This window comes from Leptopilina heterotoma, unplaced genomic scaffold (genome assembly GCF_015476425.1).
Source record: "Leptopilina heterotoma isolate Lh14 unplaced genomic scaffold, ASM1547642v1 Lhet_278, whole genome shotgun sequence".
Classification (NCBI taxonomy): Eukaryota; Metazoa; Arthropoda; class Insecta; order Hymenoptera; family Figitidae; genus Leptopilina; species Leptopilina heterotoma.
This window is the reverse complement of record NW_025110986.1, coordinates 32,426-47,222: the sequence shown is the minus strand read 5'-3', so window position 1 is coordinate 47,222 and position 14,797 is coordinate 32,426. Positions and strand designations below refer to the sequence as shown.

General features: G+C 21.6%; 2 protein-coding genes across 2 annotated transcripts; one reads left to right on the top strand and one right to left on the bottom strand.

Annotated features, from left to right (window-relative positions):
• Nucleotides 1-2,928: 2,928 nt before the first annotated feature.
• Nucleotides 2,929-7,543, top strand: LOC122504108 (N-glycosylase/DNA lyase). The gene is made up of 3 exons (XM_043615007.1): nt 2,929-3,257; nt 6,409-6,717; nt 6,832-7,543. The coding sequence occupies exons 1-3, from the start codon at nt 3,181-3,183 to the stop codon at nt 7,427-7,429; spliced, it is 984 nt and encodes a 327-aa protein (XP_043470942.1). The 5' UTR covers nt 2,929-3,180; the 3' UTR covers nt 7,430-7,543.
• A 17-nt stretch (nt 7,544-7,560) lies between these two features.
• LOC122504109 (SPRY domain-containing SOCS box protein 3-like) lies at nt 7,561-14,734 on the bottom strand. Its single transcript, XM_043615008.1, has 5 exons — nt 14,479-14,734; nt 11,152-11,342; nt 10,847-11,069; nt 10,524-10,751; nt 7,561-7,883 (listed from the first exon to the last, which is right to left on the bottom strand). The coding sequence occupies exons 1-5, from the start codon at nt 14,591-14,593 to the stop codon at nt 7,729-7,731; spliced, it is 912 nt and encodes a 303-aa protein (XP_043470943.1). The 5' UTR covers nt 14,594-14,734; the 3' UTR covers nt 7,561-7,728.
• Between the last annotated feature and the right edge of the window lie 63 nt (nt 14,735-14,797).

Sequence of the window (14,797 nt, the reverse complement as noted above, 5' to 3'; positions counted from 1 at the left end):
TTTTATCATAATATTATTTACTTATAAATTTATTATAATCAGACAAATTATAATTATAATATTTCTATTTGTCGTGATTATAATAATAAAATTATGATTGTGATTATTACGAATAATTTACAATTACAGTTGTTATTGAAAATATAATTATAATTATAAATTGTTTAATTTATACATGAACCATGTGATAATAGATATTAATTTTCTATATTTAATAAAATTTTATTGTTTATATTTTTATCAATTTGTTTTTTATATTGATTTATCTAATAATATTTATTACTAATTTGTAATTTATTTCCCGATTTTTTTAAATTTTGATATTGAAAATTATCATCTAATTATTTTGAGGGAAATGATAATAAATAAAAAAAATTATCGCATGACCGATTGATAAGTAATCTTTTTTTAAAGTGCTAATATAATATTTACAAACATTTCGTACATTTTTACTGTTACTTTCCGTTTTCATGATTTTGATGACATTTGATGACTTTTATGTAACAAGTTCCAGATTTTCAGAACAACCTCTTCATTTTATTTATTTTATTTTGATTAAATTTGTTTTTCTACCCATTGGATTATAATTTAAAATTTAGTTTTAAAAGATTATTTTTTTCTATCTGTTTTTAAATCTATAGGTAATTAATTTAAATTTTTAACAAATATCTGAAAAAGATTATCAATAACGAAAAGAAAAATTTCTACTTAGAGTAAATTATAGATACCAAAGACAATCGCATTTTTTGAAAATCACAAATTTTATACGAATTAATAGAAACATATCAATAAAAAATTAATATAAAAAAATTAAATTTAATAAAATAAGAAAATAAAAATAAAATATAATATTAGTTATAAATAAAGAAAATAAGATAGTTAAGAAATTTATAAAATTACATTAAAATTACTATTAATAAAATTTGTAACCATTTTTTATAATGTAGAAAAATTAAATACAAATACCTATAGTCCAGAAATGTTTTAAAAAAGAACTGGAAATTTTTTATTCAGTTTTTAATTATTCTTTTCGTCTAATAGTATGCAACTTGTTTTACATACTAGTAATTACTACAGATCCCTACAGAAAAATTTTAAATTATAATATTTCAGGTATTTAAATCATTATATAATAAAAATATGGTGAAGTACTTTTTATTTGTAAATATGTAAAATAATATTTTATGCATAAGAATATAATAAACGAATTAATTGTGTGCAATTTATAATTAGAATTTTTAGCGGGAAAACCTAAACAGACTACTATATAAGGACGTCCGCATGAAAAGGGACCACTTTGGCACTATTGGGCTTATTTATATGGGCGTATTCCTTGTTAATTTTGGGAAATTTTGAGTGGTCTTAGAACCGTTTTGGTGAAAAATTCGATGAGTTACAGGATATAAAAAACCGTTGCCAAGTTGTACATTTTTATAATTTTGGTGTTTATTTATTGAACACTTTGCTTATTATAGAAATAATATAGAAATAATAATAATTGAAATATAAAAATTACTTTTTATAAAAGGGTTAAAAATCATTAAATCTTGGTCCAAAAAATGTGTTTTTATAAATTCTATAAGATGGTTATAAGAGTTTAATAATTACACATAAGTTAATAAATAAGAATGTTAAAAAAATGATATTTTCCACAAATTTTTGCTTATTTATATATTTAAACACCAATAATTTGATAATTTCTGATCACATCAGGTTCAAAAATAGGTCAATCGAAGCGTTTTTTAATGCTCTACAAGTTGGTAATGATACTTTTAAAGTTACTTTTACATTTTTCAACAAAATTTTCAAAAAAGTATTATTTTTGAAAAATTTAGATTTTTAAAACTTTAATATCTCTAGCTAATATGGACGAAAAATGCTCATTGAAGGCTCAAATGATGCGTCTGAAAAAACACTATAAAATTAAAGAAAAACATTTATCGGTGTCCTAACATTTTTTAAGTTATGACTAAAAAATGTTTTTTTTTTCAAAATGAAAAATGCAAAAAAAATATAGTTATACTTTATGAATTGGGCTGAAAATACTCTCATTTTATGTCCCCCGGGGAGACCTACAATTTAAAAAAATTGAAGCCTTTAGCTCTTTCTCGTTCTGAGATATTGAGGCAAATTGACACAAAAGGGGCATTTTTTAAAATCCGTTTTTTGGACTTCTGAGGTCAAATTACATCGAAGCCCATTCGTACATAAAGTAATAAAAGATTAGGTATAATGGAAATAAGTTTATAAATATTTAAAAAAATCGCAATAGAAAATTTTGCTAATACAATCCTTCCTCTATGAGGAAGCAATTGACAATTTAATTATTGTTTAAACAAATAATTGTGGTTATTAACTAACTTTTGACGTAAAGCACCCAGAAAATTAAAGATTTTTTCTAATTTTGTAATTAATTAAGCTGGGTATAGTATAACCTGAGGATATTTTACAAATTTAAAAATTGGTTTATAATAACCTTTTTGATTCCGTATTTTATAATATGTATATTTTTAAATTATTTATTTGCTTATTTATATTTAAATTTTATGAATATATTTTGTGTCCCCGGCCTGTTTATTGAAAAACTTGTAAGTTTTAGACAAGCTCGGTTTACTAATTATTAATCATTATACTACTCTGATTCTTTACTTTCCTTGTTCTTCCCCAACTAAAAAAGTCCGCCTGGACTTTCCACATGGAAATTTACGCAGAAATCCATGCGGAGATTTGAAATAATTCACATGGAAATTTTCTATTTTTTCAATTTTTAAATATTTTTAGAAATAAACATCAAATTCGAATTCTGAGACCCCAAAGGGTCTCACTCACTACTTTCTGCATTTTTAAAGAGGTTTTCGTTCATATTTTGTGTTTATTAAGAATATAAAGAAATCCATGCGGAAATCCACAAACTGCGTCCACATAATATATACGCCCCTGACTCCATGCTGTCCTTTCTGAAATTCTCAAAATCAAAACATTACAATTTGTATCCTTTGTGTTCTTTGTGTTTGTGAAATAGCAAAAAAATAAAACTAATAATTTCATTTATTTCGTTATAAAGTGTTTTTTAAATACATTAAAATCACGTTCCACGGAAAGGAATGTTTTAAAATAATTGTACAAAACAGAAAGTTTTTAAAATTTCAACATAAACAAATTTTATCAAATGAAACAAAAATGAAGACAGGACAAATAAAATGCAGAAAGGAAGAATTAGATCTTGGAATTACATTAAACGGTGGACAAAGTTTCAGGTAAGTTTCATTCTTTTTTTCCAGAAAAAAAATTAATTTTTAAATGATTAGAATCAACATAACCTATAAAAAAATTCGGCTAAATATTTGCGCTTGCGCGTGTAGCAATAATTTTTCAAATTTTGAAATCAAGGAAAAGTCAGGGAATTTCAACAAAAGTCATATGGAAAAAAATTCGTTCCTATACGAATTTTAATACAAAACCTTAAGTTTTTTCTATTTCAGACAATAATTGAACGATGAACTAAACTATTTACAGAATATGAAATTAAATTCAGTTTAGGGCAATTTATGTAATTTAATTCTTAAAAAACTGTAATAAAATTATTACTTATAAATAATTTAAGGAATAATTATATTTAAAACGTCCAAAAATTGTTGATTTTTAGAAAAGTTGCGTTTACAATTTTAATAAACAATTCAATTTCAAAAGGTTTCAAATTAAAATTTTAGAAATTTTTAATTTTAAATAATTGTAATTAAAAATTCTGAAGTCTTGCAAAGAATTGTATAAAAATTTATTAGAATAATTGATTTTGTTCGAAAAATTTTATGAAAAATTGTAATTTAAATCATTGGATTCCTATGAAAGTTTTATTATTTAAGAATAAAGTAATTAAATTTCTGCGAAGAATTTTATTGAAATTATATTCAAAATAATTGAATTTATATATAGAGAATTTTATTATTTATGAAAATAATTGTATTCTTGCGAAAAATTTTATTATGTATGAGAAAACATAATTGATTTCTTACAATTTTTTTCGATGAATTTAATTATAATTTTATTGAAAATAATTCAATTCCTATATATAATTTTATTAAAATACTGGAAAATAATTGAATTCTTTTGGAAAATTTTATTATATTATTAGATATTGAAAATAATTGAATCGTTTCTAAGAAATATTACAATTTTTGAGAATAATTTTTTATTTTTCAACTTTAAATGAATTTAAAGTTGTGCGAATTCTCAAGAAAAAAGTAGCTTTTAGTGTCATAAATTAAAAAGAAGTAGTAAATACTAAATAGTTGGTTTTAGTAGATGAGTGTGAAGCCTTAATAATTTTTAGAGTGAATCAGAATATTTTTTACAGGGCTCGGATAAATGTTTTTTCACCTTTTTTGTGAAAAAATGCTACTAATCGACTTTTTCGAGATGTTTTTTCTTAGTAAAATGCGACTTATTGGCTTTTTTCACATCTTACAATTACTTTTCGACTTAAATTTTAAATAGCAGAAATTTTTTTCTGTAAAAAATATTGTTCACAAAATCATTCTTCTCTTTGAGGAAAAAACATAACATATTTCCGTTTCTTAATATTTGTTTAGGAAATTCTCAATTTCATATGGAAATAATTTACATTTATTTACAAATTTCTTTCAAATTTTTCTAAAACATCAATAACTTCTATTTTAAATAAATATTTAATTATAATTATTTTTCCATAGGAATTAAGATTTTTAAAACATGCAAATTCAAACCTTTTTGAAATTAAACAACTTATAAAAACTTGTTATAAAACATGACCGGGTGATAAAATCATTATTTTATAAGACTTTATAAAAAAAAAATTTTTATTAATTATTTTTTATGAAACTAATTGAATTATTGCAAAGAAATTTATAAAAAATTAGTAAGTAATTGAATTCCTGTAAAATTTTCATTATTTATGAAAATAATTAAATGCTTGCGTACAATTTTATTAAAATTTTTGCAAATAATTGAATTTCAGAGAAGAATTTTATTATTTATAAAAATAATTGAAATTTTAAACAGATTTTTAAAAAAATTTATAAAGTAAATTGAATTTTGAAGAAAAATATTGATATTTATAAAGATAATTGAAATTTTGAGGAGAATTTTTAAAAAATGTTTGAAAATAATTGAATTTTTGCGAAGAATTTTCTTACATTTGAAGATAATTGAATTTTGCAGAGAATTTTATCAGAACTTTTGAAAATAATTAAATTTACAGGATGAATTTTATTATTTATAAAGATAAGGGAGCGTTCATAAATGATGTCACGTTTTTTGAGGGGAGGGTGGAGGGTCTCTACTAAACGTGACACAATGTATTTTTACATGTGAAATTGCATGAAATTGCGTGACAGGGGGGAGGGGGGGGGGTCTAAGATCCCGAAAAATTGCGTGACATCATTTGTGAATGCTCCTTAATTGAAATTTTGACAAGAATTTTATTAAAATTTTTGCAAATAATTGAATTTCAAAGAAGAATTTTATTATTTATAAAGATAATTGAAATTCTAAACAGATTTTAAAAAAAATTTTAAAAGTAATTGAATTTTGCTAAAGAATATTGATATTTATAAAGATAATTGAAATTTTGACGAGAATTTAAAAAATTTTTTTTAAAATAATTGAATTTCTGCGAAGAATTTTCTTACATTTGGAGATAATTGAATTTTGCAGGAAATTTTATCAGAACTTTTGAAAATAATTAAATTTACAGGATGAATTTTATTATTTATGAAGATAATAAAAATTTTGACGAAATTTTTGAGAAATTTAAAACAATTTTTGAAAATAATTGAATTTCTGCGAAGAATTTTATTACTTTTGAAAAAAATTGATTTTCTACGAAGAATTTTATTACTTTTGAAAATAATTGAATTTCTAGGATGAATTTTATATTATTTATAAAGATAATTGAAATTTTGACAAGAATTTTATTAAAATTTTTTAGAATAATTGAATTTTGGTGAAGAATTTTATTATTTATAAAAATAATTTACATTTTTAAAGAGAATTTTTAAAAAAATGTTAAAAATACCTAATTAAAATTTTGCTAAGAATTTTATTAAAATTGAATTCCGGATTGGTTGAAATTAAGGTATGAGTCGTCGAGAAATGTGATTTTTTTTACAATTTTTACAATTTCTTGTTTCTTTTTGGTCGTTTTTCTAAAATTTCATGCGACTTTTTTACGACTTTTTCAGAGATTTTATGCGAGTTTTCGTGACTTTTGTTGTGAATTTTTGCGACTAAAGCGACTTTTTTTGTGTCTTAAAGACGATCCGAGCCCTGTTTTTAGGGTCGGGGAAAAAGTCCGAATTTGAATTAAATTAATGTTTAAAACTGTTTAAATGTATTACGAATAATTTTTAAGTTTTATTATAATTTCCACAGGTGGGTCAGTTTGGAAAATGAAAAAGCTTTTAGAGGAGTTTTCGCGGGACAAGTTTGGACTTTAGCACAAGATGACTATAATCTTCATTACACAATACATGGACTTTCGGAAGATATAAATTGCGAAAAACTATTATCAGACTATTTTCGTTTCGATGTGTCATTGAAGGAGAATCTAGAAAAATGGTCAGCTACCGATAAACATTTCAAAAAAGCCCTTGAAAAAGTTGATGGAGTGAGAATTTTAAATCAAGATGTCGTTGAGAATCTTTTCTCTTTTATCTGTAGTTCAAATAATAATATCGTTCGGTAAGTGAAATAAAGTGAAATTAATTAAAATCTATTAAAATCAATAAATTGAAAAAAGTATCTTTTAAGTATTTAAATTTATTGAAATATTTACTAATCTAAATTATTGTTTAGAATTTCCAGTATGGTTGAGAAACTAAGTCGTTTCTTTGGTGAAAAAATCTGCGATCTCGACGGTAAGGAATATTACGATTTTCCAAAAATCAATTCACTTGCTGCGGACAATGTTGAATCGATATTGCGAAAAGAGGGCTTTGGATATCGAGCATCTTATATTGCGAATACGGCGAAACAATTATTGACTTTAGGCGGACGTAAATGGCTGACAGATTTTCATAAAGACAGTTCAACGTACGAATTGGCAAAGGAAAATCTCGTAACTCTATCTGGAGTTGGTCCAAAGGTTGCCGATTGCATTTGCCTAATGTCTCTGGGACATTTAGAGGCAATTCCAGTTGACACACACATTTATCAAGTCGCCATGGCTAATTATATGCCTCATTTAAAAAAGCAAAAAAGCGTCACGCCGAAAGTTCATCAAGAAGTCAGCGAATGTTTACGAGAATTATGGGGTCCTCTCGCCGGATGGGCTCAGGCAATTGTTTTTTGTGCAAAAATCAACAATCAATCATCGTCCCAGTCAAAGGAGAAGACAAAACGAAAAAGTGGCGGTGTATTGAAGAAAGCGAAGAAGAAACTTAAGGAAAGTTGAATCAAACTCAAATATTAGAGGTAAAGGAAAAGAAAATAATAACAGCTGTTTTTCTTATTTAAAATTAATTTATAAATTATTTTTTGATACAATAAAATTTTTTTTTTTCTAAAACATTTTTTTCGTTGTAAAATATTACGAAGTAGATTGTTTAAAATTTTTAAAATTAATTTCCATTCATTAGTTAAAAAATTATAATCATTGAGATCATTACACTATTTTGATGAGACGAATTCAATCACAAAAAGTAAAAAATGAACGAAAATTTTTTTTTAAGTCACTAAATGTAATTTGTAATTTTATATATTCAAAGAGTCAATTTGCAGTGTAGATGGTTGCCAATTGTCTAAACGACTACGTTTTGATTCCTCGGTTTCAAACGTAAATGAACTATCAAATTTCTCAAGAGATGAGAATTTTTTGAGAAATTCATCCTCATTCTCGTCATCCTCATCTGAAAAATTATTAATAATATTTATATTCAAATAATTCATAACATTTAATTGAGTTTAGGCTTCGCACTTACGAAAATTAAAATTAATTAATTAATTAACTACTAAAACCTACTATTTACTACTTTTTTAAGATTTGCTACCATTTGGATACTTTTTTTTTTGATTTATTACACTAAAATCTACATTCCTCTTTTTCTTTAGATTTGCACTACTTTAAAAGCGCTAATAGTTAATACAAACAAATTATTCTTATAAATTTTAATCAAATTCGTAAAAACAATTCAAAACATTTTAATAAAATTTCTTTGAAACGATTCAATTATTTTTAAAAGATTTTAGAAATTCAATTATTTTCAATATTTACTATTATAAAAAAAATTCCCTAAAGAATTCAATTATTTGAAAGCATTTTTATAAAATTCTTCGCAAGAATTCAATTATTTTCACAAATAATAAAATTTTTCACTAGAATTAAACAAATTTCAATAAAATTCTTCATAACAATTTAATTAGTTTAATGAATTTTAATGAAATTCTTCGAAGTCATTTATTTATTTAAAATGGAATAAAATTTTTATATAATATTTCTAAAGAAATCAATTATTTTCAAAAATAATAAAATTTATCACCAAAATTAAACAAATTTTAATAAAACTCTTCGTAAGAATTTAATTAATTTAATATGTTTTAATGAAATTCTTCGCAGAAGTTCAATTATTTTCAATATCTATTATTTTAATAAAATTACCCAAAAGAATTCAATTATTTTCAAATATGTTAATAAAATTTCATATAGAAATTGAATTGTTTTCAATAAAATTTTAATTAAATTTGTTGATAAAATTGTAAGAATTCAATTATTTTCTATACAATTTTAAATAAATTCCCCAAAAAATGCAATTATTCTTAAAAATGTTATTAAAATTGTTCACAAACATTAAATTATTTTCATAGATAATAAAATTTTAACTGTTTGGAATTTTTTGTTGTGGCCTTTGGTCAAGAAATTGAGAATTTTTAAGTTTAAAAAAAAACTCCATAAAGGTCTATATAATATATCAAAAAACTTCATAAAATTTTAACAGAAATTCAATCATTTAAAATGCAATTTTCACAAAATTCTTTTTAAAAAAAATCAATAATTGATTTTTTTAAAAATAATTGAATTTTTTCGAAGAATTTTAATAACATTTTTACGAATAATTGCATTTTTCAGGAAATTCATTTAAATTACGTTTTAAAAATAATTAAAATATTTCGATAAATTTATTATTTACGAATATTTTTAAAATCTGGAAAAATAATAATTGAATTCCTGTTAAAATTTTTTTTACTTATGAAAATCTTTGAATTTCTGCGAAAAATTTCATTAAAATCTATTAAATTAATTGAATTCTTGCCAAGAATTTTATTAAAATTCATTTAAATAATAATTATTTAAATGATTTTTTATAAAATTCTTATTTATAAAAATTTTATAAAATAATAATTATTTAAATGAACTTTTAAATAATAATTATTTAAATGAATTTTTAAATAATAATTATTTAAATGATTTTTTATAAAATTCTTGGCAAGAATTCAATTAATTTAATAGATTTTAATGAAATTTTTCGCAGAAATTCAAGGATTTTCATAAGTAATAAAATTTTAACAGGATTTAACAGATTTTAACAGATTTTTCATTAAATTCCTGATATTACTTTCAAAACTTTTAATAAAATTCTTCGCATAATATATTTAATTATTTTCGTAAATAATAAATATATATCCAATTATTTCAATTATTTTTAATACGTAATTTAAATGAATTTCCTGAAAAATGCAATTATTCGTAAAAATTTTATTAAAATTCTTCGAAAAAATCCAACTATTTAAAAAAAAATTTGATAAAATTCATTGTAAGAATTCAATTTTAAGAAATATTAAATTTTTCAAAAAATTATTTATTTTTACATTTAAGTAAATTGAGTTCTTGTAAAAGTTTCTAATAAGAATTGATTTAAAAAGGAATTTCAGTTAAAATTTTAGATATTAATTGAATATTAAAAGCGTTATTATAATGAATTTCTAGAAATAATTAAGTTTCAAAAGATTTTTAAATTGAAACTTTTGAAAATTTTAATTGTTGTAAAACTAATAGTACTAAAATTTTTATTTAAAAAAAATATTAATTTATTATTCTCTTAAAAAATACTTAAAGTTTTGACTGATTTTATTCAGAATTTTTAACAGAAAAATGATTGTGTTTTAAAAGAATTACAATATGTTTAGAAAGCGTTAAATTTTTAAGAAGATTTTAAATTATATTTAATTATTGTTAAATTTAATCCTTTATTTATTTGTTTATTATTATTATTTTATTTTATTTTATTATTATTTATCATTATTTCAATCCGTACAAAAGTTTTTAAATATAATCGTATTTTTGAAGAATTTCAAATTGAAATTTAGAAAAGTATTCAATTTTGTAAAGATTTAGTATTTAAGTATTTAATTTTTCAATAACTTCTTTTTTACTACTTTTTTACAGACTTAAAGTTACTTTTTGATATTTTAAAAAAATTAATTATCGAGTGCGAAGCCTGTGACTTTAATTGAAATGAATTTAGAAAATTTGTAAAGATTACCAAACGTACCGTGATTTTTTCGAAGAATATCAGCGAAAACACTTTTAAAAATGTGTCTCATTCCTGGAAATGCAGCGCAAAGATAAGCTCGATGGATCGGTTTGAGAATTTCCAAACAATCCATTTGCAGGGAAGCTGGTTCGGATGAATTGTAAATTATTCGCATATTACTTTCTGCAGCCGTTGAACAAGCCATTGGATACAATTGTCTATCTCTAAGGCCAGTGAAAGCAACTCCTGAAGAATTGACAAGAAGAAGAAGAAAATATTTTTCTCTCAAAGTATAATTTCGAATATAAAGACGGAAAAATACAATTAAAATTTACACATACCTAATGGTATTCTATTGACGAAAAATTGAAGAGTTCCTTTCCATGTATCTAAATGAATTCCAACTACATTATCATTAACAAAACCTCCACAATATTTACTCCTCACTCCTCCATGCTGAATATATCCTCGATACGAAAGTCCCCACGATTCACAATCACGACCCAAAAGTGAACAATACGTTTCTAGTCTCGTTTTAACGTTCTTCGTTCCCACTCCCACCATCTAGAACAAAAAATATTAATTCCCAGAAATTTTAATCATGAAAGTCGATTGAATTACAAACAGAAAATGATGTGATGCTTACAATATCTGTACCATAAACAGGTGTTAGAATTTTTATTTCCCAATAATGGTGTCTTCCTTTTGGAAGACATTCTGATCCACGTATTGCAGTCGTTCCGTTACTGTAACCTGGATTGAATTTTACTGCCAAATTGTCTTTAAATAATTTCACTTTCGTCGACGCCAACGACGAGTCCCATGTCCACTCATGTCCTATAGAAGAAAACAAGTTTTTATTTTTTAGAATTTTTAACTAAAATTCAATTAATTTAATAATTTTTCAAAATTTTATTTAAGAATTTTTAAATCCATTTATGTATTTAAAATTCAATTTTACAAAATTTCGATTATTTTTAAATTCTTCAATTAAATATATATATATATATATATATATATATATATATATATATATATATATATTACAAAAGAAAAACTTTAAATAATTTAAAAAAACTTCAGTTAAACTTTTTCAAAAAAAATAATTTTACAGAATTGTTAGTTAAACGTATGAAAAATTCAGATTTTCAAAGATTTTAATTTGAAATCTTTTTAAAATTCACGCCATATTGCTTTTAATATTCAATTATTATCTATTGTAACTAAAATTCATATTTATATCAATTTTTATTATTTATGAAAATAATTAAATGTTTGAGTAGAATTATATATTAAATTTTTTTTTAAATAATTGAATTTTTTTGGAAATTTTTATTAAAATAAAAGATATTGAAAATCATTAAAATTAAATCATTAAAGAGATTTTTGAAAATAATTGAATTTTGGAGAAGAATTTTATTACTATTGAAAATAATTGAAATTTTGACGAAAATTTTTTAAAATTTTGAACATAATTTGAATTTCATGAAGACAATTTAATTCTTGCTAAAAGAACATTACTAAAATTTTTGATAATAATCTTTTTAGGAATTTAATAAACATTTTATAATGAAGGTAATTGACTTCTTTCGAGAGGAATTTAATTTAAATTATGTTAAAATTAATTGAAATTTTATAAAGAATTGTATTTAAATTTTCGAAAATAATTGAATTTCTACGAAGAATTTTATTAAATTCTGTAAAAATAATTGAATTCCAGTAAAAAATGTTATTATTTTTTAAATAATTGAATTCCAGTGAAAAATTTTATTTTTAGTGAAAACAATTCAATGTTTGCGAAGAATTTTTATAAAATTTTTAAAAATAATTTCATTTTACCTAGAATTTATTTTAAATTGTATTAAAAATAATTAAAACCTTCGATAAGTTTATTATTTATGAAAATAATTGAGTTCGTGTAAAAATTTTTATTATTTGTGAAAATAATTGAATTCTTGCAAAGAGTTTTATTAAAAATTTTTAAATAATTGAATTCTTGTGAAAATTTTATTTCCAGGGAAAAATTTGATATTTTGTAAAAATATTTAAATTCTTATGCAGAAATTTATAGAAATTCTCTTAAGCAATTGATATTTTTTTTTGAATATTTTTATGAAAATTGTATTTTAAATAACTGAATTTCAGTTAAAACTTTATTATTTATGAAAATAATTTAATGTTTGAGAACAATATTTTAATAAAATTTTTAAGAATAATTGCATTTTTCCAGGAATTTATTATAAATTTTATAGAAAATAATTGAAATTCTACAATACATTTTATTGTTTATAAAAATAATTGAAGTCTCGCGAAGTATTTTATTAAAATTTGTTTAAATAATTGATTTTTCTCGAAAAATTTGATGAAAAATTGTAGTTTAGAATTTAAGTCATTGAATTCCTGTAAAAGTTTTATTATTTAAGAAAATAATTAAATTTTTGCGAGGAATTTTATTAAAATTATATTAAAAATAATTGAATTTATCTAAAGAATTTTATTATTTATGAAAATAATTGCATTGCAGTGAAGAATTTTATTATGTATGAGAAAAATTTAATTATTGCGATGAATTTTATTAAAATGTTTTAAATAATTGAATTCCTACGAAATTTTTATTATTTATTAAAGTAATTAAATGTTTGTCTAAAATTTTAAAAAAATTTGTTGTAAATATAATTGAATTCCTTTGGAAAATTTTATTAAAATAAAAGATATTGAAGATCATTAAATTTAGAAAAATTTTTTGTAAATAATTGAAATTTTGACAAGAATTGTATTAGAATTTTTTTAAATAATTGAATTTCGGAGTAGAATCTTTTTGAATCTTTAGACGTAATTGAATCTTGCAATTATTACTTTTGAAAATAATTGAATTTCTGCAATCATTTGTAACTTTTCAAAAAATCAATTTTTTTAGTGTTTTTTACTATAAAAAAAATAAAAATTATTATATAATTAAATATATTAATTATTATTATATTATTATTATTATTTTTTTTTTATTATTTTTCTATAAATCCATTATTTTTAATAATTAATTAAATATATATTAAAAAATGTAACTAAGTTAAATTTGAATTATTAAAACTTTTCAAAAAATCTAAGTTCTTTAAAATTTCTAATAAAATTCATTCAAAATTGAAATTTTCTAAAATTTTAAATTGAAACCTTTGGAAGTTCATCTAGGTGTAAACTCAACTCTTTGAAAATTCATTCATTTTTAAATATTTAAATAAAATTATTCAATAAATAATTTATAATTAATAATTTTATGATAGGTTCTTCAAAAATTAAGTTAATTTAAAAGAAATTATTGTCAGAAATAGAAATATTTGAAGGTTTTGCATTAGAATTCATGGTAATTTCATAGTTTGAGGCAAACAAAAAAATACTCCAAAATAAAGAATTTTCTTAAGAATTCTAAAAATTTAATTTTTTACAGTACTTTTAATAAAAATCCCCGACTTTCTCTGATTTTCCTTATTAATTCCACTTTTCCTGACTTTTTTCTGAATTCCCTGACTTTATTGACCTGTGACAACCCTGAGATATATTAAATTTTTCGGAGTTTAATATAATTCACTGCTTTAGAGCCTTAGAAATAAAATTTTTTTTTAGTTTATTGTCATCTAAAAAAAACTGCATCTTTTATGCACTTTTATGCATCTTGCATAAAAAGTTTAATTAAAAATCAGAAATAAAAATTGGAATAATAGTTGAATTTCAGGATCAGTACAAAGATAACCTCAAAGAATAATGAATATAATGCAATTATTATCATTAGAGACGTTATAGACTAAATCGACCAAATATTTTGAAATAACATCCGTCGAACTTTAATTACAATGACTAACTTACTCCAAAAAAAAAATTTTCAATTTTTTAAACTACAATAATATGTAATAATAATTAATTAAATTAAAAAATAAGATAAGAAACAAAAACGGTTTAGATACGTTTTGAAGCAACTTACTAATAAATACATCACAATAACAATCCAACGAACAACATTGACACTGTTTTTCTAATTCTGATTTTGGAGCTGAATCAGCATTCGATTTTATAATTTGATTCTGATTACGTTTCATTTGTTACCACTCTAACTTTATCACCATAATATAATAAACACTAATTAATAAATAACTGTTTAAAACATTTAACTTTATGCAATGTAAAGCTAACAAAGCTAACTGCTGACAAACTTTCAATCAGCTGTTCATTTCTTTTTTTAAAATTCACAAGGTTGGGTTAGTAAATAGTAGAAAGATCCAGAACGCTTGTTGGGTAATTGC